Source organism: Pyricularia oryzae, chromosome 6, assembly GCF_000002495.2.
Source record: "Pyricularia oryzae 70-15 chromosome 6, whole genome shotgun sequence".
Classification (NCBI taxonomy): Eukaryota; Fungi; Ascomycota; class Sordariomycetes; order Magnaporthales; family Pyriculariaceae; genus Pyricularia; species Pyricularia oryzae.
The window spans coordinates 1329815-1356388 of record NC_017853.1 but is presented as its reverse complement, the minus strand read 5'-3'; the positions used below and the strand labels follow the sequence as shown (position 1 = coordinate 1356388).

Below are 26574 nucleotides of genomic sequence, written 5' to 3'. Positions count from 1 at the left end.
GTCGATTAATATGACGAAATACTCGCTCGGCAATATGCAGCGGGAATGCCTCGACGTAGTTTGGGCCAACGTAGGTAAAAGGATGGGTGTGCATCTGAGCCTATTGGAGTTGTGCCACCAGAGAAAGGTGGACCTGGTTAACGTTCAAGAGCCATGGTGCGGGCTAAATACGACTACACAAACGCACCCGGGCTATGATATTTTTGCGCCAGTGGACGAATGGCACGCCAACACTTACGAAGCCATGACTGGGCTCCGGCCCCGGGTGCTCACCTACGTCAAGAAGGGGGCAGCCCTAAGGGCCGCACAACGACGGCTACCGCAGGGCCAAAATACGCGGGACATACTCTGGCTCGAAATTAACGGAATACTGTTTGTTAACGTATATAGGGCTCCGGGCACTGAAGCCGCGCTGGAAATGGTATGCAATACCGTGCCAAATGGACCCACGGTGCTAGGCGGCGATTTTAACGTAGCGGCTGCTACATACCAGCCAGGCCGCGCAAACGCACGCGGAGGGGATCAACTGACGGCATGGGCGCAAGCCCAGGGGATGAGTTTTACAGGAAATATCGGCGTGCCCACCCACCGCGACGGGGGTTTACTGGATATGGTCTTTTCCAACCTCCCCAGCACAATAACTGTGGTTGACAGCAGTCTTTACACAGGCTCCGACCACGAATCCCTTTATACCACGCTGCGGACGCGCGGCGCCCCCCGCCCGGAGGCGGTCAACGTTTCGGTTAGGGACGACCGGCTACCAAAGTTCGCGGAGCTACTTGCTTTTGGCATGCAAGACATGCCGGACCCGGGATCCGCGGCCGATGGCTACGCATTGGACGCGTGGGTAGCTGAATTTACAACTTTATGGGAGCAAGTGACGTGGGTCGTGGGTACGCCGGCGGGAAAAAGGGGCAGTTCGGCTCCCTGGTGGACCGAAAACTGCCAGCGGCTCTGGTCCGAATTCCAGCGGGTTAAACGGAGCGCTGTAAATAGGGCAGACGCCTCTGCCGAGGAAAAAGCCTATACGAAAGGGGTGCGGGCCGCGAAGCGGGAGTACTGGAGGCACCGGATCGACCAACTGCGCGACGATAAGGATTTGTGGAACATGGTGGGCTGGCTGGGAGCCGGACCACGCCTCCGGTCCCCGCCGCTGGTTATTAACGGCGAGCAAGTGAGCGAGCCTTTAGCAAAAGCGGAAGCACTGCAACGGGAGGTGCTTGGCCGATTTTCGGCGGAGGATGACCTGCAGGGAGACCCCTTGGAGGCCTGGTCGCCGGACGAGGCTAAAATCCCTTGGGACACCCAGGTTAGTGCGGAAGAGGCGGAGCGCTCCTGCATTGGGGTTACGAGCACGTCCCCGGGCATCGACGGAATGACCGTCCGGCTACTAAAAGCCGGATGGGCTTCGTTGGCCGAGCCGGTGCGCAGGCTCTACCAACGTTGCCTGGAACTCGGACATTTCCCAGCGCCTTGGAAGAAGGCCGAAGTCGCGATGCTACCGAAAACGGGGAAGAAAGACCGGAGCAGCGTTCGATCCTGGCGGCCTATAGCCCTCCTCTCCTGCATCGGAAAAGGCCTCGAGAGGCTCGTTGCACGCCGGATAGCTTGGGCCATACACGACAACGGGCTCCTTAGCTGCACCCACGGCGGTGCCCTACCCAAACGATCGGCGACGGATCTGGTTTGTGCCCTCGCCCACGATATCGAGCAGGCTCTAGCTCGCGGGGAGGAAGTCACCCTTGTCGCATGCGACGTCCAAGGCGCCTTCGACGCCCTCCTCCATGGGCGATTAATACGGAAAATGCGGAGCCTTGGGTTTAGTAAAATGCTCCTCAGGTTCGTAATTAACTTTTTAAACGACCGCCAGGCCCGAGTCCGGCTGGAGGGTACGACCACGGGCTTTAGGCGGCTTGGGTGCGGCACCCCGCAAGGGTCTCCCCTTTCCCCGATCCTATATATGCTATATTTGGCGTATCTCGTCAAAAACGGTACGAAGTGGCGGTTGGCATACGCAGACGACGTGCTTACATGGAAATCGTCACCCTCGTTGGAGGAAAACGTACGTTGGCTGGAAGATAAACTCCGGGATATGCACGAAATTGCGGCGGAAGAGAAGATCCATTTTGCAGCGGAAAAGACAGAGGTGATCCATATCACTAAGAAAAGGCACGGTCGCAACCCGGAAATCCGGATTAATGGTAGAACGGTTACCCCGGTCCAACTACCGGGCGGTCGACGCGGACAAAGCGCCTCCGGGGCCGAGCGCTACCCGGGCATGCGTTGGCTTGGTTTTTGGTTCAGCCGACGGCTAGACGGGCGCCGCCACGTGGCCGAAAGGGCTGCCAAAGCAATGGCGGTCGCTGCCCACCTCAAGAGCTTTGGGGCAGTAAGATACGGACCGCCTGCGGCTGCACTTCGCAAGGCAGCGGTGGCATGCGTGGGTTCCTCGGCCACCTACGCAGCCGAGGCATGGTACAACCCAGCGCACAAGCAAAGAGGACTCCTCAAAGCATTGAACAAACCGCTGGTTTTAGCGGCACGGGCAATCCTCCCGGCGTATAAAACCACCCCCTCGTCCACTGTTCTCAGGGACGCAGGACTACCCTCGGCCCGCGTCGCGCTGGCCTACACCCGCCTGAAATACGGCGCCCGACTAAGGCTCGCGGACAAGGGGCACCCCCTTGTCAGCCGCCTGCGTGAAACACCTCGTGCCCGCAACTCGGGCCATTCGGCCACGACCCTGCAAACGGCTGCACAACTTCTCCCGCGGATCCGTAGACTAGAGTTGCGCGCACCTCGCAATGCCCCGGATTCTCGCATTGACCCCACCGGAGGAGTCCCGAAAGAGGAAGCGGCCCGCCGCTTTATCGAATGGCTGGACATGGTATCACCTGACGATATCGTGGTATATACGGATGGTTCGGAAAAACACGAAAACAACTGCGTCCAAATAGGGTACGGATGGGCCGCTTTTAGGGCGGGCCTGGAATTTGCCGCAGGCTCCACATTTATTACGCCGGAAAGCCACGTTTTCGATGCCGAGGCGATTGGCGCCCTGAGAGGGCTACAGGCGGCAGCCAAGGCCCAGCCAGGCGCCCGGATCTGGATTTGTGTGGACAGCACCTCGGTTATTTGGGGTCTTAGAGGCGACGCGCCTCGCTCGTCCCAATGGGCCTTTCTGGAGTTTCATAACCTTGTCGATCTTCTTCAAAAACAAGGTACCGAGGTTCGGGTCCGCTGGTGCCCCGGACACCAGGGAATCCCGGGAAACGACCGGGCTGACGAGCTGGCCAAGGCCGGCTCCGCCGGACCGCCGGACCCAGACCCGAGGGCTCAGCAAACCACGTATAGCGGTGCCGGCACGGTCCTCAGAGCCATTCTTTCGAATATAGAGAAGGACTGGTGGCGTAAAGAACTCTGTGAACGGTCCCCCGCATATAGGGAATGGAAATTCCAATACACACCGAGAAAGGAGCCCGAGGAACTGCGTTTGCCAAGACCCCTACTGGGCCATTATTTGGCCATGAGGACCGGCCACGGCGATTTCAAAGCCTACCATGACCGTTTCAACCACCAGGATGCAAACACCTCGTGTGCCTGGTGCTGGAAGCGGACCTCCCCTGAACACCCGGTGCATTGCCGCTTTTCGCGGGCGGTGTGGAGAAACTGGCCGTGGCCTGACAACGACCGGCCGGTCGGGCCGCCAGACCGCGCCCAACGCCGCAAATTCTTCCAGACAAGCCTCGGGCAACCGACAAGCTTTCAGGCGTTTTCGATAGCCACCAACTACTTCAGCGCCCGCCCCAGAGCGGCCCGCCAGCGCCCCGCGCGCCACGAACGCACTTTACGCCTAGGGACACCGATCGTAAACGACTCGAACTCTGACGAGGAATAGACTTACTGCCTTTTCACCCACACTTCACGGCACAAGCCGTCAGACGAACCCTCCGTGCACCTTAGGCACGGGGTCGCGTCAGTGAACTAACCCCCTAAGCAGGACCGGGCCCGAACCCGGTCAGGCACGATCCGCCTCTGCCCTCCTTGTTTTCCCCCTGTGTAAATAAAGAAGATAGAACGCGCGCCGAGATACCCCTCGGGAGGTTGCTAACGGCCGGCTAACAAGCCGGGCCGAGCCCGGCGTTAACTAATACTACTACTACTACTACTATTGCCTGACTTTCCGAACCCCAACGGTATTACTTGGTTGAGGACACGAGTCTGGAAGCATTCAGACTACCTCTGACCTGCCACTCTCCAGGTCTTGTCCTTGTTCCAGCCCAGCTTCCTCCAACCTGCCATTTCAGTTGCATTGCATGCGCCCATGTGCACTGTCCTATGATTGGGAAGCCCTCCACCCTCCGTCGCCATCCGCGCAAAAACAGTCTCGGTATTGCCCAGTGACGCGCTAGAATGGCCGGTGACGCTCACGTCTGCCGTATCTGCCGCGAACAAGAGACCGAATTCCCCAGCCGTCAGGTAGGCGTCCGTCGAATCGTTACCGGGAAGGGTAAAATGAAACATTCCTTTTAGCAGGAACAGCCACCTGTTGAATGGTCAGTGAGACTGAAATACGGTCTCTTATTTCTTGCCCGACCTTACAAATTATATGGTGCATTGTGCGGCCCTTCGGACTTTCCTGGCGGAACAACGCTCCAGGTGATATTTTGTACGTTCCCCAAACTCAAATTGCCCTCAGCGTCGATGGGCGAATCCACTTCCCAACATTCGATCGTGGAGGCGCCATTTTGTGCACCGATCGCCGTCACGTTTAGTCGCATTTCTGCCACCGTGCAGGGAGCAAGAAGCGAAACGGTTAACGGAAACGCCTTGATAAAACGCATTTCCGACTCTTTCGTACGATGTATGTCGTCAATGTGGCTGAGTTGAATAGGACAATTAATGGGCCGGGGCCTGACTAAAAATAAAGAAGGGTTAATAGTGTGATCCTTTTGATTGGATTCAAGTTAAAAGGCTTATATAGTTACTCCGACTTTTGTCCCGTTTTTAGTCCGCCCGTGCCAAAGTCGGCCAAGCCATTTTTCGTGGAAACGTCACACTGCCAAACAACAGGAGCGCAGGAGCGCCACATTTTCAGATTCAGCACAATTCAGATTCAGCACAATTTATATTCAGCACAATATCAGATTCCCAGGTTCTATCGCATGCCAAAGCTCCACTTCGGGCAGGAAGGTGAACAAAGCACACTTGGAGTCGAGATAGAACGAAGAACCGCGTCCAGGCCGGCAATAACTCCAAAACTCGAACTCCCACATTAGTCTGCCTTGATTGTTAGTCAAATACCCGTCCCCATTTGTGTCATGTCTTCCTTATTGAAAGCTAGCATTTTCGTATCTATAATCTCCTGTTAATAAAGGCCGCACACGACGAGGGTTACTGAACAAGCTGGATTCGAAAAATATAGCCTTTGTCCCTACCCGAGTGGTAAAACATTCGCCTATCGTTGTCTAGCTGGATGGCCGCCTTCTCTTCTTTCTGCCGTTTTCGCTTTCGTTCTCCAAAATTGAAAAAAGATTGCTGCCGTCCTCCAAAAGGCTAGGGTAATGTTTCAAAAGCATCGACATGATTTTTTCGTTATCCTCTCTCACGACCAGCAAATCTCGCGCCTGTTGTTCGACCACATGTTCCAATCCCTCGACTTGAGCTTTGTTCAGGTCCGCATTTTTGACAAGCTGGCAGTGCTGCTGCTCCCACGCAGTTTGGTTCATCTCGGCTTCTTCGAGTTGAAGCTCCAGACTTTGATTGATTTTCATCATCTCCTCCTGGTTTTTGATGGCCCTGGTATGGTCCGACATAAGTTCCTTTTGTCCCTCCTGCAAATCGTGCACTTTGTAAAGCAATGCCTGAGCTTCCACACGCTCCTGCTGGTAGATCCGCTCTCTTTTCACATTTATCTGGCGGGCGGACTCAATCATCTGCAGTGCGCGACAGAGATAATGGTCAAGATGATCATAGTTGGACACCTGATGATATATTAACTTCACGCTTTCCCAACCCGTGAGCAAATCGGTCTGGGGACGGTTGGGAAATGGTGGGGTGGCAGTTACCATGTTGTCTTCATTCGAAGCAGCTACGCCGCTTGATACGTGGTTTTGAGGCGCGGTTACCATGGCTTTTAGGGTCCTGTAATGCTATGCAACTGACAGTATTGATGAAGTAGACTAGCCACTGTTTTGACCTAGGAGTTGGCGATGGTAGCGGCGTCGGACTCGACTTTCATAATAAATGTTCTTTTTTCCCTATGCCTACATCCACATCCTGAAGGTTGCCAGTCAAAACGGGGTTTCCATCGCCTGCGCCTGTTCGCCCACGCAGTTAGATTCCGCACAAACGGTCCAAATCTGGTCTTTGGCGATCTTTTTTGTGATAGCCGCCTTTTTCCCTCTTTTGGTCGATGTTGGTGCTGTGCAAAAGTAACAACACGATAATGCTGCTTTGGGTTGCACCTCCGATTCCTAATTCGGCACCTTTGCAGGGAGCACCTTCCATAAAACCTGGCAAATGTACGGGCCCCACTATCCTTTGGTTAATAATCCCAGTTCGGCCTTTCGGCCCTATATTCCAGGCGCACAAACACCAACTGCGCATTTGAAAAGTGGCAAACTCGAGGGTCGCAGCGTCCTTTTGCTGGACCCGGGGTTTTGGTTCTTATCACCACCTTGGCAAAGCTCCATCTCTGGTTTTCCTTGCGACGGAGTAGCATTTTGACGGATATAGTGGCGCCAAAACTCCACTGCTCTGAGGCATGTTGCTAATATTTCTTTTTCCTTCCAATCGCAGTAACTTTGTCGGCATCACCGTTCGACTTTTTGTTACTTCTCATCACCAACTTCATCACAATCCCGAGGCTCTGGTTCAAATTACCAAAATCACCGTCATCAGTGTCACAACAGTTCAGTATCATTACAAGGACAAAACACGTCCAAGGCTGTGGGTTCAGCACTTGCGACGCCATCCTGCCTAGTGTTGCTTGTCACATCGCCAATGTCTCGCTGTCCTTATTTTGGTCACATACATACGCGGGACTTGGCATTACATCGTCGAAATGCCTCACATATCGCCTGGACAATGTTGCAATGTGAAGCCCCCGCATGCCGCTAACGGTAAATCCTGGGGCTGCTGTCCTTTAGCACTTGGTATGCAGGCCCATCCTTGAATCTGTCCTACGGAGTGCATTCGAGGTCGGTCTAGGCATTTGAGAGCTTTTTATGCTTACTAACTCGGCGCGCGCCGACCGCTGAAATGCCTGTGCTCACAATATGGCTCCTCGTCATGGGGAAACTACGGGAAACAATATATACGTACTTTGGAGTTGTGGGACTTGTGCAGCCCTCATTATCTGTAAAGGTCCAAGGATCATGTTACTCGCCCCATCCAACCATCCCCTGGCCAACTCAGATTCGCTCGGTCTTCCAGTCCATTGCTATCTGTTTTACCGAGGAGGTGACGGGTGCGAATGCCCAACATTCCAAGCAAGGTTCAAGGATTCCAGCCGTGTTGTAAGGCATTACCCTTACTGGCCATGTCCGTCTTCGTGTGGGCCGTTGAAAACGGCTCCGCGAAATTATTTTCGGATCCCAGATCGCCATACAGTCTAACATCGACCAACAATTCCACCACGTCTTCCTCCCATCTTAATGGCCGCTTTCAGGCCACCCCGGCTCCTTTTACTAACCCCACCTTTGTGTTTTATAAGTGGATCCCTTGTCCCTTTCAACCCTTCCTGACCATTCACACTTAAAGCGGACCTGGTGGGGTACTCCGCCTAAAATTAAACCCCACTGGGTGGAGTCGTATCCTCTCCAAACAGCATCAACAGCACCAACAGCACCAACAACGCCAACCGCAACGATTCCAGGGACGAAATACCATCCAAAGGGTTGTACTGCGACTGTTTACATCGTCATTGGAAAAACATAGCTCCAAAGGTCCTTTTCGCGGCTTTTCGCGGCAAATTCGTTGCCATATATCATGCTACACTTTGCCGCTCGATCACCATGGTATGTAAAACGATCAAATATAATTTGGCTAAACTTTTTTGAATAAATATTTACCGACTCGGATCTTTTACGAATTGTTACGAGCATCGCTTCAGTTCACTCAAATTTTGCCAACAATCGGTTTTATGCCTGCACTCAGGTGATATAGAACCTAATTCCTAAGGCACGGACTTTATTGGCAGCAATTTCGCACCCTACAAGGTGCTTCGCGCCGACTTCTAGCGAAAAAGCATGAACATGAACACTGCCGGAGGCCACGCGGGCTCCGACAGCAGCAATGGTTACAACTGCTATGCAGACTTGTATTACAGACAGACCATGTCAACGCAACATGACAACACGAGCCCGTACACACTTCCAGACGTGCAACCACAGCAGCACCAAAGTCAATTTTGCGTAGGGCATCCGCAATTGGCTTCGCTCGATACCAGTTCAATCTGGCCTAGCGGCGCAAAAAGTCCCAGTTTCCCGTCCAATTAGAACACCCAAATCTCACCAACCGTAGCCACGCCAATTGCAACGCGGCCAATCGGAGGACGCAATACGTTGAAGCCACAACCACGGGTCAAGATATCGAACAAGCTCAAACGAGAGATTTGTAATTTTCACAGCGAAAACAGGAGTTTGAAGCAGGCCGAAATAGCGACCCGGTTCAAAGTAGACAGAAGGCAAGTGTTTACCAATGTTCTGTTTGGTATTGCGCGGTTTCAAGCACAGTTCAAGATCAAAGTATGCTTTTGTTTCCATGCTGCTTAGCAAATCTGCTAACTTGACCAAAAACCTCTAGCACCATCTCCAAGATTCTATCCGAAAAAGATAAGATCTTGGCTGTAGATGAGCTTTCGGAGCTTTCCGAGGCTAATATCGAGGAGAAACTAATTTCCTGGATCAACCAACGCCCTTCCGTTATTTCTGCTGAACAAATTCGAGAAAAGATCAGGCAAATTTGCGAGGATAACCCGGAAATATCGAAGCAGCTTGCAAAGCGAGTCCTGTCCTTGAACTGGATGAAGGCTTTCAAACGAAAACATCGTTTCGGCATCCCTTGTTTCCAGACCTTTAAGCCATACGTCCCTCAACGTAGAACATCGCCAGCATCGCCGCAAAACTACTTGCGGGGTTCGCCAGCTGCCTCGACTCAAGATGACAACCGGACTTGCAAAAGCAACAGCTTTTCCGAAAACGATTCGTGTAAGAAAATCGAAAACCGGGTTCTCGTTCAATTACTAACTTAAGCATCTAGTTTCGCCATTTATAAGTACCCCGATAAGCACCGCCTCACCAGTATCCTGTCCAGCTATTTCCGACGGCGGATCTGTATCCATACAAAACAGATTAGAGCCATTAAAACGCCTCGACTTCGACGACTTCGAGCGCAAGCAGACCCAGGCGCCACACCACACAGCCAATCAGCGTTGTGGACCAAAAGGGCTGAGTTCCGGCTTTTATCAGGTGCCGCCAGCAGATTCACCAGGCCCACAGCTACCGCCTACCAGCTCCTTTGTTGTATCGCCCGAGCCACCACAAAGTTGGACCAACTACCACAACGTGCTTCAATCATCGGACTCTTTTTCCTATGCCGTCGACTCTGGTGGCTCAGAACACAGTCGACCAACCAAGGAAAACGCGCAAAGAGCCGTGGAAACATTATTAAACTATATAGATAACGGGGCAGGTGATGTGGGTGACTTCCTTGCAGTTCTTAACTTGACAGAGAGGCTTGGCTTGCATAAGAACGGGGATTTTACGATGTAACTAGAAGCGGAACTGTGTTGATATTGGTGCATAACTGGATTTCATAAATTGTAGCCCGCAATAATCCTTTGCAACAGCGCTTCCTATTTGGTTTTCTCCACTCAGGTGTGGCCTGTGCTCTCTGCTCCGCACTTTTTCAGATCTTCTAGTAGTGGTACAACCTGATCCATTCCGCGGCAGTAGTTTGAAACGCTCACCCGCAAGTTTTCGATAAAGCCCAAAAGCTCCTGCACTTGAAACTGCAATCCCGCCTGACTGGCCCGAATTTGCCGGTTCTCTTCCTCCGTATTTAATCTAGTTCGTTCTTCGATCTCTAACCTTGTTTTGAGATCGTCGACCTCTGCGCAAAGCTTTTCGTTTTCCTTACTAAAATCCTCGATCATGGTTGTAAAACTCTTGCCAGTGGGCAAAAGCTGCAGACAAATAAGGAAGGAAAAGATCAGTTCCCATCGTGACCGGCTTGCAAGGGAGACATACCGTAGTGGCTGATTGAAAAAGTGGGGTCGCATCTTGAGCTGGCACAGCTTCAAACCTTTTTCCCACTGCATAAGATAACAACTGATAAATCCCGGTCGATTGGTCGCTTAGATTTTTCGCAAATATAGGCCTAAAGGTCTCTTCTTCACCAAGCATGAACTTCCATCGGTAGGGGTCATTTTTCCCTGGGTTAAGACGTATATCGCTTGGCTGGGCGATAATCCTCAGCCTCTCGTCTGCAATCTGTCAGTGCGTGCGCGAACGCATCGGAACGGGCGAGGAGAAGAACCAAACCCACTTATATGATCAGAGAGTTTTTTGCGGCAATTTTCTCTTGCCTCCCTTCGGTTGTTGTTCCCTGCCGACATTTTCAATTTGGCTCCTCAGGTGGCCGAGCGACACAAATCACCCAAAAGACTACACTATCCATGTTCAATTTAATGGAGAATTGGCTGGTTAGTCCCTGATCTGGCCTTTCGTCAGGCCCTTATTTGGGCCTCTGATTGAGCCCAAATTTGGGCCACCTGTGGTAATCGATCACCTGGGTTCCACTTTTGGCTGGTAAAATCGACAGCAAAAACTCCGCGTCACGTTGGTGGCAGAGCCCTGTCCTGCTGCAGTCAAAACAAAACGGGCAAGCGTCTTTATTGGGATCCCAAACCGTACGCCGACTTAGCCCTAGCAGGTATTATAGCATAATTCCTCGATTTCGAACAAATAAATACCTAACTTGTAACGGTATTTGCAAAATGTAAACCGACTTTTCGCTTCGCCCAAATTAACGTCAGATTTACAACGCCCTCTAACCAGATTGGGCCCCATGGTAGTTTGAGTAACGAATGCTGTTGAGCTTAGTATGTGTTCTTTTTGAAAACAAAGCGGGCGAAACCTTACTTGAGAAAGTTCATCTAAGCTGCTGGCACCCGCCGTTGCCGAAAGAAACTCGACGGCCAGGGAGTTTGGCCAGCCCTCGAGATTGTCGAGTCCTACCCGTCCTTCATCTTTACAATAGCCCTGCATTAAGTCCATCATTATATTGCTCAACGACCTAATATCTGTTCCTTCTTGTTGCATGGGCTGGCAGTTTTCGTACGACCCTGGATCATTTTTAGACTGCGTGATCACCAGAAGCATATAGAGTACTTACATATTTTTACCTGGCCAGACATGTTTATCGGAATATTGGAGCAGGTAAGCTGGCCATGCTTCAAACCTTCTGCCTTCAGGTAGGCCAGACCCTCGATAAGCTGTTTTCAAACTTTTAGCTTTGGTCTTAAACGCGTTGGTATGTGGATTTGTCATACTTGACCTATGATTGAAGCCATAGTTATATCATCCAAAAGCGGATTTGTTGTGTTACGATCAAGGTATCGGGGTAACCTGTTCTTATGGTAAAGTACAGTGGGTTGAAGCAACTGAGCGTCTGACTGGGTAACTGGGGTTCTCAATGACTGGGGGTGAAGTTATGATCGTTCTCAAGTAAGTATTGAGGTTAACTAGAGTTTGATTGCTGCTAAGCAATCCTAGAATCGAATCTATCTACATGGTAATAAGCGTGCCTTATATAGACTATGTTCCGAATATGATCTCCTTGATCTCACTGGATCAGTGAGATCACTTCTGTTGATCTGTTGTGATCCCAAAAGATCACTGAGATCACTCTCTTGGCAGTCACGTGAGGTCACGTGATTTCTTCTTACGTAATCCTTGTTCTGCCGGTCGGTGATTTTCCTGGGCGGGTGTCGTCAGGAGGGGTGTAACCCCACCTGGCCTCCCTGGTACTGGCCCAACTGTCTGGTCGTAACATCAGGTCTCCTCTCCTTTGGCCAAGTCCCTTTGGCCTTTAAGTAGTCCGTACTCCCTTGATCCTTGTTCTGGTTTTCCTTCCCTCCTGGCTAACTCTCCTGCGCCATGTCTAGTCGCGTAGCCAAACCTAAACCTGGTCGTTCGTCGACAGAGCGCCGATCCGCCCTCCTCTCTTCTCTCCTGGCGTCAACGGTGGAGATGCCTTCTTGTTCCTCGTGTGAGTCTCGTGGGGTGGCCAAATGTTCGGTCTCTCCCCAGGATTCTTCTCGCTGTGTGGAGTGCTTGCGTTTCAATCGTCCTGGTTGTGACGTGCTGGGCTTTTCTTCCGCGAAAATCCGGAGTATTGGCCTTCAGCATGCTCGGATGGAATCCGAAATGGAGACCGCTGAGGAGGCGCGTCGTCAGATTGATGCGAAGATTGAGCGCCTTCGAAAACAAAAGCGGATGTGGTTTGAAAAGATGATGCGAGCTGTGTCTCGCGGAATTGATGACTTGGAGGAATTGGATCGGGTGGAGCGTGAGGAGGCGGAACAGGAGGAGCGTCGACGATCAACCGAGGTCCTGCCTGAAGTGTCCTTGGAGTCGCTTCTTCCGGATTCCAATTTTGTCTGGGATTCGACTTTCCCGATGGGTCCTCTAAATCCTTCGTTGTTGGATGAGATGAATGTTCTTGCGCAACATTCCGTTGGTACGTCGTTTTTCTGGTGTTTTTGTTTTGTGTTGCATACTGATCGTTTCTTTGTAGGTTCGTCTGGTGGTATGGTTTCGAGTCCTGGTCGGCCCTTAACTTCTGGGAATGGTAGGTGGTGCTTTCTTAGGTCGTCCTCTTTTCCTTGGCTGACTTGCTCGCAGATCCAACTCCTGATAGTATTGGCGGAGCGGTTCCTGGCAATCCTGGAGGTGGTTAAGGGGTTCCCAAGTGTTTTCTTCATGTCCGTAGTTTTCCCATTTAACAAGGTATTCTGTTTTGCCGTGGTTGCGTCTGTGGTCGAGTATTCGTTCAACGTCGTAAGTTTGTTCTGCGTCGATCTCGATCGTTTCTTATGTGCTGGTGCCGTGTGGTGCCGGCTCCAGTAGTGATACGTGAAATGTGGGGTGAATTCTCATGGTGTCTGGTAATGACAGTCTGTAGTTGGTGTCGCTGATTTTCTTACTGATTTTAAAAGGTCCAAGCTTCTTGAAATCAAACTTGCTGTTTGGTCGTTGTGTTTTGATGTTGCGTCGAATGAGGTAAACGCTATCTCCCTCCTTGAAGGATGGTCCCTTCATCCGATGCTGATTGGCGTATTTCATCATTCTTTCTCGTACGAACTCTAGTTCCTGCTGGAGTTCTTGGTGTAGTTGTCGTAGCTCGCTTGCTTGTTTCTCGGCTCGCGGTGCCGTAGTCGTGGTTCTTGGTTCTCCATAAGCCGTAGGGTTGAATCCGTAGTTGGCATAGAACGGGGTTGTCTTGGTACTCTCGTTCTCTGAGCTGTTATAGGCGAATTGTGCTGTGGGTAATAGCCGTACCCAATTGTCTTGCTTGTAGTTCACATAGCATCTCAGGTACTGTTCCAGTGTCTGATTGGCTCGTTCTGTTTGTCCGTCTGTCTGGGGATGGAACGCTGTTGATAGCTTGTGGTTTGTTCCTAGCTGTTCCATTAGAGATTTCCAGAATCTTGATGTGAAAAGCTTGTCTCTGTCCGTGATGATGCTTTCTGGAAGTCCGTGATTGCTAACAATCACTCGTAGGAATGTGTAGGCGTATTTGGTGAGCTTGTCCACTATAACCAATATGCTGTCGTATTTGGTTCTCGTGAGTGGTTCTTCTGAAGGTGGTAATTTAACGATGAAGTCCATTGTAATAGTTTGCCAGGCCTTGCCGGGGGCTGGTAAGGGTTGCAATAGCCCGTAAGGTTTGTGTTTTGCGGACTTGCTTTTGGCACAGAGTTCGCAATCCTTAATGGCTTCTCGTACTTCTTGTCGTGTTCCTTGGAAGTTGTGGTGTTGTTTTAGCCGTTTCCATGTCTTAGAAATTCCTTGGTGTCCGTGTGCTTTGCTTTCGTGGATCCTCCGTATCTCTTCTGGTGTGGTTACTGTGTTTGTTGTCATAAGGCTTCGATGTGCTGGTAGGAGGTTTCCGTTTTCGTCTGTTGTGAGGATAACCCGTGTTTCCTTTGGCACTGTGTTCTCGTGATCTGGTCTTCGGCTGAGGGCGTCGGCCCTGCCGTTTTCTGTTCCTTTTCGGTAGATAATCCTGAAATGGAATTCTGACAGGAATTCTGACCATCTGATTTGTCGTTTGTTTAACACTTTGCTAGTGGTGAAATGGGTCAGGTTCTTGTGGTCCGTGTAAACTAACACCTCGTGTTTAGTTCCGGATAATTGTGGTTTCCATTCTTCAAATGCTCGAATGATGGCCATAAGCTCTTTGTCGTGAATCTGGTAGTTGAGTTCTGGTCCATGTAGTTTTTGTGAAAAGAAGGCGCAAGGATGCAACCGTCCTTCTTCGTCTCGCTGACTGAGTTGTCCTCCGATCGCATAGTCCGATGCGTCGGTCTCGACTTCGAAAGGTTTCGTTGGGTCTGGTATCTTGAGGATTGGTTCTCTGGCTACTGCGTCTCGTAGCTGTTCAAAGGCCTGTTGTGTTTGTTTCGTCCACTGGAATTCTAGGTCCTTCTTGGTCATGTTGGTCAATGGGGTGGCAATCGCGCCGTATCCCTTGATGAACCTTCTGTAAAAGTTCACGAATCCGAGGAATGCCCGAACGTCTTTTACGTTCTGTGGTTGAGGCCATTTCTTTACTGCTTGGATTTTCGATTCCTCCATCCTAATTTCTCCAGGAGCGATAGTGTATCCTAGGAAATTAACTTGCTTGCTGTGAAAGAGACACTTCTCGGGCTCAACTAAGAGCTTAGCGTCTTGTAGCTTTTTTAGGACGGTGTGAACGTGTTGCTTGTGTTCTTCCAACGTCTTGGAAAAGACAAGGATATCGTCCAGGTAGACAACGACGAAAATGTCTAGGCATTCCCTGAGAACGTGGTTGATTATGGTTTGGAAGGTTGCTGGGGCGTTGGTGAGGCCGAAGGGCATCACTAGGTACTCGTAATGTCCTCGTCGGGTGCGGAACGCTGTTTTCCATTCTTCGCCTTCCTTCATGCGGATCAAGTTGTATGCTCCTTTGAGGTCTAGTGTTGTAAACCACTGTGCTTGATAGAGCATGTCTCGGAGTTCTCCTATTAGTGGGAGTGGGTAGCAATTCTTTATGGTGATGTCGTTTAATTGTCTGTAGTCCACGCATAGTCGTAATTTTCCGTTCTTCTTTGGTACGAAGAGGATTGGGTATCCTGCTGGTGATGTCGATGGTCTGATGTAACCTTTTTTGAGGTTTTCTGCGAGGTACTCGTCTAGTGCCTCCATTTGTGTCGGGTTCAAACCGTATATCTTGTGGAACTTGGGCTGTGTTCCTTCTTTCAATGGTATCTCGTGGTCGAACGGACTATGCTCGGGTAGTCCTGTTTCGAGTTCGGGGCTGAATAGTCGTCCATACATCCGGTATTCGGCCGGGATGTTGTCGATCAATGTGGTAAGGTTCGATCGTTCTTCGCTCATGGATAGTCGCGATCCTTCCGATGTTGGCTCCAGGCGTGGCTCGCTTTTCCTCAATAGCGCCATAATTTTTTGTTGATTTCGCTCCTGTGCCCTACGCTCGTTGCGTGAAGTCCGTTTCTCGGATTTTCCTTCAGAGGCTAACGGCTCTTCCCATTGGACTTGGCCGGTTGTCCAATTTATCCGGGGGTTGCTCCTTCTGAGCCAGGGGATTCCTAATATCACGTCTTTGTCCCCTATCTCCGTGATGTCTAAGGTGATTTGTTCCTTTCGTCCATAGCTCTCCATCCAGAGGTGTACGGTCTCTGTTTCGATGGTGCCGTTCCCGTATGAAACTGCCTCTCCTTCTACGGTCTGCAACTGGTATGGTTCCTTCTTTTGCTGCCAAGGTATCCGTCGTTTCGCTACGACCCTTGGTGAGATGTAGTTGCCTTGTGCTCCACTGTCGAGGAGTGCTTGTATGGGTCTGCCATCGAGTCGTATGTCGAGAAATATGTGTTCATGTGCTGCTATGGTGTTTTGTGTAGCGTTCAGGGTTCTTTGTTCCGTTCCTGTTGTCGCCGTTCGGTGCCCTGTGCCGTCTGGCTGTCTTAGTTTTTTGACTTGCTGGACTCGCGTCGTGGGTCCTTGTTTTTCTTGTCCCTGGGTGTGCGGCTATTTCTTGTTTCGACTAGGTCAAGTGGGTGTTTTGCTGGCACGGGTGTCTTGCGTGCGTTTGTGGTTTCCTCGTTGTCTTGTACGTTGGGGTTATTTTCTCTTGCTGCGTTGTACTGGCTCGAGGGTATGGTCTCTTCCTCGCTGGATTCTTCCTCTAAATCCTTGTTTGATTCTTGTGTTAAGGACTGATTGGTTGTCCTGATGTGGTGGGTTTGTCCCAAAAGTTCCTCATCTAATTCTCCTGAGGCGTCCGAGTCCGTGAGCTCGGGTAGTTGGGTCTCCCGTCGGTGTAAGTTCACTGGTTGCCTTGTCCCCATAGGTACTCGGTTTCCTACTGCTAGGGTTCGAGTGCCTCGGGGCTTTTGTGGGTACCATCCTGCGTCGATCTTGGAGCTATTGTGGGTCATACAATTGTCATCGTAGCAGGTGGTCCAGCTCATCGTGCTGTGTTGGTTAGGCCGTAGTTGCTGGTAATTGGTGGCATTAAGTCCTCGTGGTTTTTCGGTCTTGCCCCTAAAATCAGGGACATTTTCCTGGTTTCTCGGGCAGTTTCTGGCGATGTGCCCTGTCTTGTCGCACTTAAAGCACTTGCCATTCTTGGGGTCTTTACGGGGCTTCTTGTGTTGTGTGGCACTGAGGTCCATGGGTCCACTGTGGGTACCATAAGCTGTACTGTAGGTCTGGGGCGCCATGTGACGGGGCTGCTGCCATCCACCATTGTTTTTGTGGTATGTGGGTTGGGGGTGTTGGTACTTGCGTCCCGTGTTGGCTTGTCGAGTCGAGGTGACGAACACTCGCTGTCCGCCTTGTTTTTCCTGTCGGCGTTCGTAAATCCGGTTGTCAAATTTGATGGCAAGTTCGACGTACTCGAGGAAATCCTCGGGTCGGTCGAGCTTGGATACTTCGTCTTTTATTTCTGACTTCAATCCTTGGTAGAACTGGAGGATCTTGGTTTCTTCGGTCATGTCCAGCCTTGTTGCTAGCCTTCTGAACTCGGCTGCATAAGCGGAGGCTGACTTGGTTTGTCGTAGGTTGGCCAAATCTCGTTCGGTCTGTCGTTTCTCATCGGGTTCCTGGAACAAGGAACGGAGGGTGCGTTCATACCCTGCGAAGGTTGAAAAAATGTCGGTGACTTCTTGGCGTCGTTCTTCGGGGGGTACATCAAGCCATTCCTGCAACAGGGGCTCGAACCAAGACAAGGCTCGTCCTCGAAGGAAGGTGGCCGCGTGTACCACCTTTTCTGTTTCGCTGCGGAAAGTTTCCAGATGGAATGCTTGGTAGGTGCGTACCTGTACAAGGTACCCTTTAAGTTGTCCAGGTGTGCCATCGAATGTGGCTGGGGGGTTAAGCTTGAGTCTCTCGCGCCCATCAAGAGGGGTTGAGGTAACGTTAGCACTGGCTCGGAGAGCCTGGAGTTCCTCTTGGAGTTGGGTTGCGCGGAGCGTCTGTTCGTGGAGCTCCTGGTTGGTCCTAGCAACCTGCCTGCGGAGCTGGTCTTCCTCGTCCTCGCTGTCGCTATCGTCCTTGGGCCGAGCAGGGGCTTTTTGGGCCGCCTTGCTGCTCGTGGCCGGGGTGCTGGGGGTGTTGTTCTTGGACGTCTGGGAAGACATGTTGTCGGATACTGCTCGGTATGCTTCAAGGCAAAGTACTGAACAGGAGCAATCAAAATGTTACGATCAAGGTATCGGGGTAACCTGTTCTTATGGTAAAGTACAGTGGGTTGAAGCAACTGAGCGTCTGACTGGGTAACTGGGGTTCTCAATGACTGGGGGTGAAGTTATGATCGTTCTCAAGTAAGTATTGAGGTTAACTAGAGTTTGATTGCTGCTAAGCAATCCTAGAATCGAATCTATCTACATGGTAATAAGCGTGCCTTATATAAACTATGTTCCGAATGTGATCTCCTTGATCTCACTGGATCAGTGAGATCACTTCTGTTGATCTGTTGTGATCCCAAAAGATCACTGAGATCACTCTCTTGGCAGTCACGTGAGGTCACGTGATTTCTTCTTACGTAATCCTTGTTCTGCCGGTCGGTGATTTTCCTGGGCGGGTGTCGTCAGGAGGGGTGTGACCCCACCTGGCCTCCCTGGTACTGGCCCAACTGTCTGGTCGTAACATGTTGCGAGTTCCGCAAGTGATAATGGCAGAAACTCAAACGTAAGAGTATATGAGTCTTGCAAAAAGAACGCCTCATGGCACGCGAGGAAATTGTCGTGTCGGATTTTCTGGATGGACCTTAGTTGTACTTTGGCGTCGGGCCCATGCAGCCTTTTGACGGCGACTAATGTTGGCCGGCCCGGCATAGGGCTGATTTTTTGCGCCACCGTAATGTAGTTACTATTTCCATACTTGAGCTGGAAAACATCGCGGTATTTGTCTTGATAAGATTCAAACAGAGTTTCTTCAGGTCCGTTCGCTGGACGAATTGATGCGGTATTGCCCTGTTTAGAAGATATAGCGGCAGCACCATTCGTGCTGACAGGACTATCACGTGGCTCTTCGTAGATAGTGTTTATCCGTCTTTTTGAAAAAATGGCAGGTACCCTAGTTCCTAGTGTTGGTTTGCCATGTTTCGTTTCGCCATTTTTAACCTGCGTTAGAATTGATCCACCCTGAAGTTTTGGTTGAACTTCCGGTGGTTCGGCCGCCGGCAAAAGTTGACCTCCAAAATTTTGATCCCATGCGCGGCTTCCGGGGAATATTGTCTCGCGGTTTTTCTGGTGCGCTTCAATATATAAATCCAGGATTTCTTAGTCCATACCTGCTTTGGAAGGCGTGATTTTCGACCTAAGAATAATGCAGTCAGTTCCGAATGTTTACCACGCTGCTTGCTTTTTCGTTCGCACCCTGCAGCACGTTCCTTTAAGAATGGTTAATAATTTCTTTCAATAGGACAAGTGTCCAAAAACAGGGAGGGACCGGATTTTGTCCCCATACCTCTTGACGCAGTCCTGTTTCCGTCCACAGAGGTTACGTAGCATTCAAATTAAAGCTTTCAATTATTCCTGTGTTAGGCTTCGGATTTCCTTGCCCTGACTTACATTCCGGAAGCGCGCAGCATCGTCGACGCTGATATGTCTCGAACCCTGGCTTTCTCTGCGTCCCGGCGTATTGAGGCAGAAAAAGAAACCAAACATCTAGGAACAGCTAGCGTTGATATTGATGTTTTGTCATTTCCCCATTCTAAGGAATTAAATCCACAAAACGTAGAACGCCTCAAAAGGCTTTATGCTGGCGAAAAGGGCTGGCGCCCCGAAGAACTGCCTAACCGCATTCCTGCTTGCATAGAGAGAAATCAACTTAATGAGCTTCTTCATGCAGCTGGCATATCAGCGGAAAATATCTCAAAACCAGTTCGAGGACAGTATCCAAAGTTGGAATTCCCTCCCTCCTTTAGATTGGAATGCTTCCGAGGCCGTCACAGAGTCGAAGCTGCTCGGGAGCTGCGTTCCCACGCTCAAAAAAGATGGATAGTGGACTTTTATCCCGCCGGTATGTGCCTGGATCCCAGCTTTACGACGGACACCAAAGCTGACGGTTTTATAATAGACATCAGCAAAGATTTAAGAATCACGCTGATGGATGAGTATACGAACGAAAAGAAGCCAGACGACGGGGAGTTTTACTACAAGATTCGTCAATTCCAAGGGGCTCTCGGGCCCAAAAATCCATATTTCGAAATGCGATGGTGGGCTCGACTTGCGTCCATCGCGGATACGAAAAACAAAAAACAAAGATTGCAGCAATTGTTGGGCCACGCTCAGTTTGGGCCAGCTTTCGATGCTTTCCTGAAAATCCCGGCCCTATACGGGGGCATGCGCCTTGGCATGGTCAACAAAATGATTTGTCTCAAGTGCCACGACGTAAGGTCTACGAATCCGATACACTGACTGGGACTTACTAACAATTCTAGCCAGCTTCTTTTGAACTTCTTGAATCGAATGAAGGATTTTTACTTTTTCGTATTCGACAATGATGAAAACAAAATGAGAAAGGTTACCAGAGCAGATATAGCAGCGCTGCAATTAACTGCCCCTGGCGCATTTACATCGGAGGCGGTCGCTCTCCGCGGCCGCGTTGAAGGCGGCGATGTTTTTCAAGCATTTAATTCCGACGAGAGGAAGGAAATTTGGTCCAGGATTTGCTCGAAAACCAAAAATTCCTTGGTGCCGTCGCTTTTCCAATTTTTCGAGAATCTGAAGTATTTGAAGGGTCCTGCCGACTGCATGAAAATGCTAATCAACCCTAAACGGAGAGATACCATCCAATCGGCACTGGAGGATGCTTTTAGTGGGTTTGATAATCCGACCGACGCATGTGCGGTGCAGATAGGGCGCCACAAGTTCAAATATGCTCGAGTGGATCCCGACGATCGGTTCAGTATTCTGTACCGACAGTTATGGCTCTTTGCCTTCCGCGAAGGGATGGGCATGGAAAAAAAAGCGAAAAAGCGACTGGCAGGGCCCCGTGTCGAACATGCAAACGAGGGGGTTCTTTTTGAATTCGCAGCGATGGCAAACATGTTTGGGTTCAGTAACGACCAAATCAAAGCACTAATGCAGCAAGACCCAGATGAAAGCATGGCCCGACGCTTGCTTGACACGGCGAGGGACCCAGCAATATACAGGTACATGAGGAAAGACGATTGTGTAAAGAAAATAGTTCGTATCATTCGCGAGGCCGAGCCGCACGAAAGCCGAGAAGATACGTCTGATTCCGGCATAGATGGAGAAGAGAAGCGGTCAAGTCGCTGCGGGTTGCCAGCCGTGTGGGATTATGTCGAAAACAAAAATTTACTTTTTTTGGCCGATTTGCATCGCCCATTGCCAACAAACGATCGGCTGAGATTTGACTTCATACAGCGATCGAATTACTTTTCTTTTTTCGGTGACCGCATCGCCTGTGAAGATGAAATCCTGGAGGCAGTGACAGATACCAGCCAAGCTGAATGTACCGGCGTCACCGCCTGCATTACCCAAGAGGTGCCTGGTAACTGGGAGCAGTCGGTACCACGGTCTCCGACTTTGCCGGACAATTATCAGGAGCAGGTCCATACAGCTACACGCCACCTGCAGGATCTTGAGGAGAGTTTGAAGTTACTAAATGTGAAGAAAACAGAAACAGAGACGGAGCTCGGACAATTGCAACAAGAAATTGGGCAAAATCGGAACATGAATGAGTCCCTTGCGCAGCAGCTAAGGCATTTGCAAAACGAAGGAACCAAGCTTGAAACCACAATTGGGATGCTAAAGGCTGAAGAAGCCAGAAAGAGTAACAATATACAGCGGTTGGAGCAGATAGAATCAGACATTAATCACAGGATCGAGGCTAGTCGTCTACAAAATGAGCAGCTTTCCGGAGACGAAACGAAGCTCCGGACCACGATAGCAGAGTTGGAAAGCATGAAGGAAAAGAATGTTCAAACAGCAAACCAACCATTCACCACAACAAAAACCCAAGAGGTCCAACGTGAATCTAATCGGTTATCCGGGGTATGGGCTGAATAAATATTCCCTGCCGATTATTTTGTGGAAGCTAACGTGACATCGCATGTGCAGACGACGGCTAGAGCCAAAGAACCTGATTTAAATTCAGGAGAAATCTGCGTAAAATTTATGGTCAAGGAATGGATTGTTGCGCATGAGCTTTGGGTCAACCGATCTAAACCCTCAGAGTTCCAAAGAGTAGTACGAAAGTATTTGAGAAAGGGGATGGGCACTTTTGATCGTGAGCAGCGGCAATTATCGCCAATAAACTGCCTCAATCTGCTCATAGAGACGCAGCCGCCATTCCAAGTTTATCTTAAACCCAACTGGGAAGTGGAAAAGCTGGGAGGTCCTCGTCCCAAAGCGGCAAACAAAAACATCAAAGACGGATCGACAGCAATGGTAAGGTACGCGGCGAGGGAAAATGCAGAGGATCCCGAAAATATTGCCAAAAAGCGTCCAAAAAAAACACAATAGCTCCCCCCGGCAGTGAAAGTGGTCACAACGAAACATAGCATATAATAAGTTGGAGCAAAGAATATCCCGGAAATAAAAATGAACTGGCATATGGAATTAAACCTTTTAATAAACTTCTCGATTGTTTAGTGTTATTTAGAACTTCCCGGCGATAAAGACCGGCCTTTTAAATGCAATTTTGTTGCTTTATGTAATTTGATACGGAGTTGACTAATAGTAGCCGTAAGGAAAGCAAACTAACAAAAGGTTTCCCGTATGCGCATTTAATATACGGCCGCCTGGTCTAAATTAAATCATTAGGTAAAACTGCCCTTGCAAAAAGGTCCAATATAAGCTACGGTAATGTTTACCAATCATTCACTAATTAGCAAATGTACGCAACTGGAAACGGGATCGGTTCTCAATTCCTTCGTATATGACAGTGGCTGGAGGCATTCGTTCTAATAAGCTATGTTTGGTGAATCCACTGTGCATATTGTTTGGCGTTCAGGGCAATTGCCCGAAATATCACACGAAATCTTTTCGGCCAATGCATAAATCGTAGCAACCGGGTGGCCGGGTGGCAAAAGCGGGAAAGCTGACGCATCAACCACGCGAAGATTTTGAACACCATAAACCCGGGCCTGGGCATCCACCACGGCCATGGGGTTCTCAGGTCTACCCATAGCGGCAGTGCAGGAACCGTGATTCGTAGTGTGGTAGCTCTGCTTAATAATGCTTATGATATTATCGTCGTTTTGGACTAAGCGGCCCGGGAACTTTTCTTCCGTATCGACGAGAAACTGTTGCATCGTGGTCGTCTGCCAAAACTGTCGCACCCTTTTATAACCAACTAATGCAACCTCTATATCGGCCTGCTCGGAAAGGAATTTGGGATCGAGTTTAGGATGAACAAACGTGTCGTTAGAAACGATGGTCACGGAACCTTTCGAAAATGGCGAGGCCAATGCCACCGCCAAGGTTGCATAATTGTACCCGTCGTTCGGGGATCCCCCACGGGAATCGTTGTTCCAGCCCAAATATCCATTGAGGGAAATATATTCCAGCTCCGGCCAATCCTCAGGATAGCCACTCAACCTTGTCCGTGAGGCCTCCGTAAAGTTTGAGCGCATTTCCGTCGGGACCTTTTCCCACGCAATTATATCGGACGCAGGGTTGGTGTATATTCCAGCCGCGTTGTTTTTAAATTCGGTGGCTTGTTGCGCGGCGAATTTGGGATTCTCGAAAAGCGACGACATCGTTGGAGCGTTGACGCGATAAGACGGACCGAAATATACATGGTCTTGCATACCCTGGCCAACGCCGGGACGATCTGCAAGGACGGGAATGTTTAATCTTTGCAAAGTATCCGCTGGCCCAACCCCGGACACCATAAGCAGCTGCGGCGTTCCTATAAAGCCTGCTGACAATATAATCTCCTTGCGGGCAGACAGGATGTACTGGACACCCTGCGTGTCAACCATGAGGCCCGTGGCCTTTTTGTCCTCATCAAAAAGGACCCTCTTGGCCATAGTAGATGGGTAGGCGATAAAGTTCTCATGTTCCATGGCCAGTCGCATGAACGATGTTTCGGACGACTCTCTCAGCATGGTGGTTGCGTTAATGTTATACATGCTATAGGCTTGGCCCATGGTCGAGCCGTCCCGCATCAAATGGCCGCTTTGGAATCCGGGAATGACGGGAAACCCGAGTTCCCCGAGTCCTTTCACCACCCACGTACCGAAGGCTTGGACGTAGTGTGAGAAGGTCAGAGACAAAGGCCCTTGACCGTCCCCTAGCACGGTAGGATTATAATCGACACTGCCATTTTTGAATCTTCGGCTCGTGTCGGGGGGTGTGAACTTGAGACTCTTCTCAAAGTAGGGCAGGAGACTTTCAAACTCGTAACTTTCGTCACCGACCAGGTCTGCCCACATTTTGTAGGACTGAACACTGCCGCGCTGGTAGACCATGAAGTTTCTGGCCGTTGAACCCCCAAAGCATTTCCCACGCGGGTACAGGATCGACTTTCCGTCCGTGGCCTGATAAATAAAGGTTAGGACGGCTGTCTTGCAAAGGACCGTGACAAGACTTACAATCTGAGGCTCAGTAATAAATCCCCAGTCGACCTGTTTACTTCATGGTTAGCATTTACAATCAATGGCAACTTTTATAAAACCTGTTTCGATAGCATCGTCGTCTCGTTTCGATAATGGCAAAGCTTTCGAACATGAATAACGAAATATTCGTTACCGGCCGGTGCAGCCATACGTTGGGAAATACACTCACCATCGGCTGCCAATCGTGGACACCTTTGCTCGCAAATATGCTAGTAAATGCCGGAACCTCGCTCATATTGCTGTTCCCAATCTCATAAAAGCTGCCGGCTTCGACGACCGCCACCGTTCCTTTCTGCTGTTGCGCAAGACGGGCGGCTACGGCAAGACCGGCGTTGCCACCTCCGACAACAACCTACGGCTACATGTCAGTCGTAACGTTGCGTACCCCCTGTTCGGCACCCCCCCTGTTCGGCACCCTGAAAATCTAACAACGAAATGCCTACTTTTATAAACTGATTTAAATATAAAATTATCAACGGACAAAAATACAATCGTTTTCACGCTTCTCCGGTTCATTAACCTCTTCTTCATCAGCTAAAGGTTCCAAATTTTCTATATCATTTTCCTGCAATCCAATAATGTTCTGTTTGTTAACCAAAAGCTCGTTTGGATCCGGAACCACCCTCCTCCTTTTAACCGGCCGTATTGCCTCCAGTTGTGCTTCCAATAAGCTGATTTTTTGCTGGGCGCTAGCCAAAAGGGTATCTTTGGCTTCGAAGCTTTTTTGGACTTTTGCAAATAAAAGACGTGAAGTAGCGTTGGTTTTGTTGGATTGGGAAAGTTTTTGCAGTTGAAGTCGGATATCTCGGGTCGTTTTAGGGGTTTTCCAAATAAGTAAAGACGGGTCGTTAATTTTTTGGGCTGGGCTTTCCGGTGTTTTATCCCTTTGCAAACCGTTGTTTTTATCTTTTATAACGTTGGCGTTGCTATTTTCTAACAAAAAAGGGCTTAAAAGTGGTTTAACCAAGTTTACCGGCCATAACCCCGTTGTACGCCAACCAGATTGAATGGTTTTTGCTATAAATGCTTTTAATCTGGCCTTTCGATAACAAAGTAGGAAATTTCGTTTTCCAATAACTGTTGAACAGCAAAATTGGCTAACAAATCCAAGTTGACGTCGATAAGCTTCTTTTAACGGCCCAAAAACCGATAGATCCAATGGTTGAAGAACGTGTGACGAATGAGGGGGTAAATATAGGAGTTGAATATTATTTTGCAAGCAAAGAAGCATAAATTCGTCCGTTATATGTGATCCATGGCCATCCAAAACTAATAACCGCTTTTCAGGGGTTAAAGGTTGGGTATACGGAATAAACACCTTTTTTAACCATTCGATAGCCGTTTGGTTATTTGTCCACCCGTTTTCGGTTGCATGAAATTGCCAATTATCGAAAGGGCTTAAATCCGTGGGAAACCATTGTTGTTGTACGTTTTTTCCCTTAAATATAACGAGGGGAGGGAGGGCAACGCCCGTAGCCGATATACATTCGATTATAGTCGTCCAACCACGCGTTCCGGGCTCTTTTCGTTGCAACGGCCGGATCCCGTTAAGCCCTAATACTAGGCCATTAGATCCTTTGCCTTCCATTATACCGGTTTCGTCCATATTCCAACGGTTTTCCGGTTTAATAGCGTTAATAACCGGGTTCGTAATATAAAGCCACCAAGATTTAATTACCTCCGTAGTAGCGCCATCAACCCGGGCGTTATCTATTCGACGGGGCCTTTGGGTTTTAAGGATTGGATAACGAGCCAAAAAACGAGTTATCCAACGTTTTCCAAGGCCTTTTGTCTCTCCGGCGGCTTGAAGAATTCGTTCGGCAAAAAAGCGTAATTCTTGATGCGTTGGCGGAAGCCCTAAAGCTGTTTGGGTAAGTACCCAATCAGCCAAATGCTTTTCCTGTTCCGTAGAAAGCCTTTGAAAAGGGCTTTGTGCTTTTTTATAAGGTTGAGAACCTTTAAGTCGACTTTGAAGTGTAGACCTAGGTATTCCCCATTTTCGGGAGGTTTTTGCAATTGGATTGCCATTATTGACGTCGTTAATTGCAGATATAAGCTGTTTTTCAGTATATTGCTTCATTGGAAAATGGAGAATTAAAATCAGAAAAAAGTAAATCCAAAAGTGACAGATTCATCGAGATATTTATAATAGAAGTTGGAGGATAAAAATAAAAGTGTTGTTATTTTTGGGTGCCGAACAGGGGG

General features: G+C 49.6%; 8 protein-coding genes across 8 annotated transcripts; 2 read left to right on the top strand and 6 right to left on the bottom strand.

Annotated features, from left to right (window-relative positions):
* Positions 1–4236: 4236 nt before the first annotated feature.
* Positions 4237–4781, bottom strand: MGG_04271 (uncharacterized protein; the record flags this gene model as incomplete). Its single annotated transcript, XM_003719494.1, has 2 exons — positions 4237–4546; positions 4603–4781. 2 exons carry the CDS (start codon positions 4779–4781, stop codon positions 4237–4239), a joined length of 489 nt encoding a protein of 162 aa, XP_003719542.1.
* A 687-nt stretch (positions 4782–5468) lies between these two features.
* Positions 5469–6204, bottom strand: MGG_04272 (uncharacterized protein; the record flags this gene model as incomplete). The annotated part of the gene is made up of 2 exons (XM_003719493.1): positions 6069–6204; positions 5469–5984 (listed from the first exon to the last, which is right to left on the bottom strand). Exons 1-2 carry the CDS (start codon positions 6129–6131, stop codon positions 5469–5471), a joined length of 579 nt encoding a protein of 192 aa, XP_003719541.1. The 5' UTR covers positions 6132–6204.
* Positions 6205–10931: 4727 nt separating this feature from the next.
* Positions 10932–11422, bottom strand: MGG_14438 (uncharacterized protein; the record flags this gene model as incomplete). Its single annotated transcript, XM_003719492.1, has 2 exons — positions 10932–11350; positions 11401–11422. The coding sequence occupies 2 exons, from the start codon at positions 11420–11422 to the stop codon at positions 10932–10934; spliced, it is 441 nt and encodes a 146-aa protein (XP_003719540.1).
* Positions 11423–11993: 571 nt separating this feature from the next.
* MGG_17655 (uncharacterized protein) lies at positions 11994–13062 on the top strand. Its single transcript, XM_003719491.1, has 4 exons — positions 11994–12103; positions 12173–12747; positions 12805–12858; positions 12912–13062. The coding sequence occupies exons 2-4, from the start codon at positions 12258–12260 to the stop codon at positions 12965–12967; spliced, it is 600 nt and encodes a 199-aa protein (XP_003719539.1). The 5' UTR covers positions 11994–12103; positions 12173–12257; the 3' UTR covers positions 12968–13062.
* Positions 13063–16536: 3474 nt separating this feature from the next.
* Positions 16537–18120, bottom strand: MGG_17654 (uncharacterized protein; the record flags this gene model as incomplete). Its single annotated transcript, XM_003719490.1, has 3 exons — positions 17172–18120; positions 16640–16955; positions 16537–16545 (listed from the first exon to the last, which is right to left on the bottom strand). The coding sequence occupies exons 1-3, from the start codon at positions 17912–17914 to the stop codon at positions 16537–16539; spliced, it is 1068 nt and encodes a 355-aa protein (XP_003719538.1). The 5' UTR covers positions 17915–18120.
* Positions 18121–18903: 783 nt separating this feature from the next.
* MGG_17653 (uncharacterized protein) lies at positions 18904–19444 on the bottom strand (the record flags this gene model as incomplete). Its single annotated transcript, XM_003719489.1, has 4 exons — positions 18904–19094; positions 19154–19167; positions 19245–19258; positions 19349–19444. The coding sequence occupies 4 exons, from the start codon at positions 19442–19444 to the stop codon at positions 18904–18906; spliced, it is 315 nt and encodes a 104-aa protein (XP_003719537.1).
* A 357-nt stretch (positions 19445–19801) lies between these two features.
* Positions 19802–22286, top strand: MGG_14957 (uncharacterized protein; the record flags this gene model as incomplete). Its single annotated transcript, XM_003719488.1, has 4 exons — positions 19802–20170; positions 20225–21799; positions 21866–22200; positions 22271–22286. The coding sequence occupies 4 exons, from the start codon at positions 19802–19804 to the stop codon at positions 22284–22286; spliced, it is 2295 nt and encodes a 764-aa protein (XP_003719536.1).
* A 272-nt stretch (positions 22287–22558) lies between these two features.
* On the bottom strand, positions 22559–24604 carry MGG_14477 (choline dehydrogenase; the record flags this gene model as incomplete). The annotated part of the gene is made up of 4 exons (XM_003719487.1): positions 22559–22604; positions 22784–24291; positions 24346–24378; positions 24539–24604. 4 exons carry the CDS (start codon positions 24602–24604, stop codon positions 22559–22561), a joined length of 1653 nt encoding a protein of 550 aa, XP_003719535.1.
* Positions 24605–26574: the final 1970 nt, after the last annotated feature.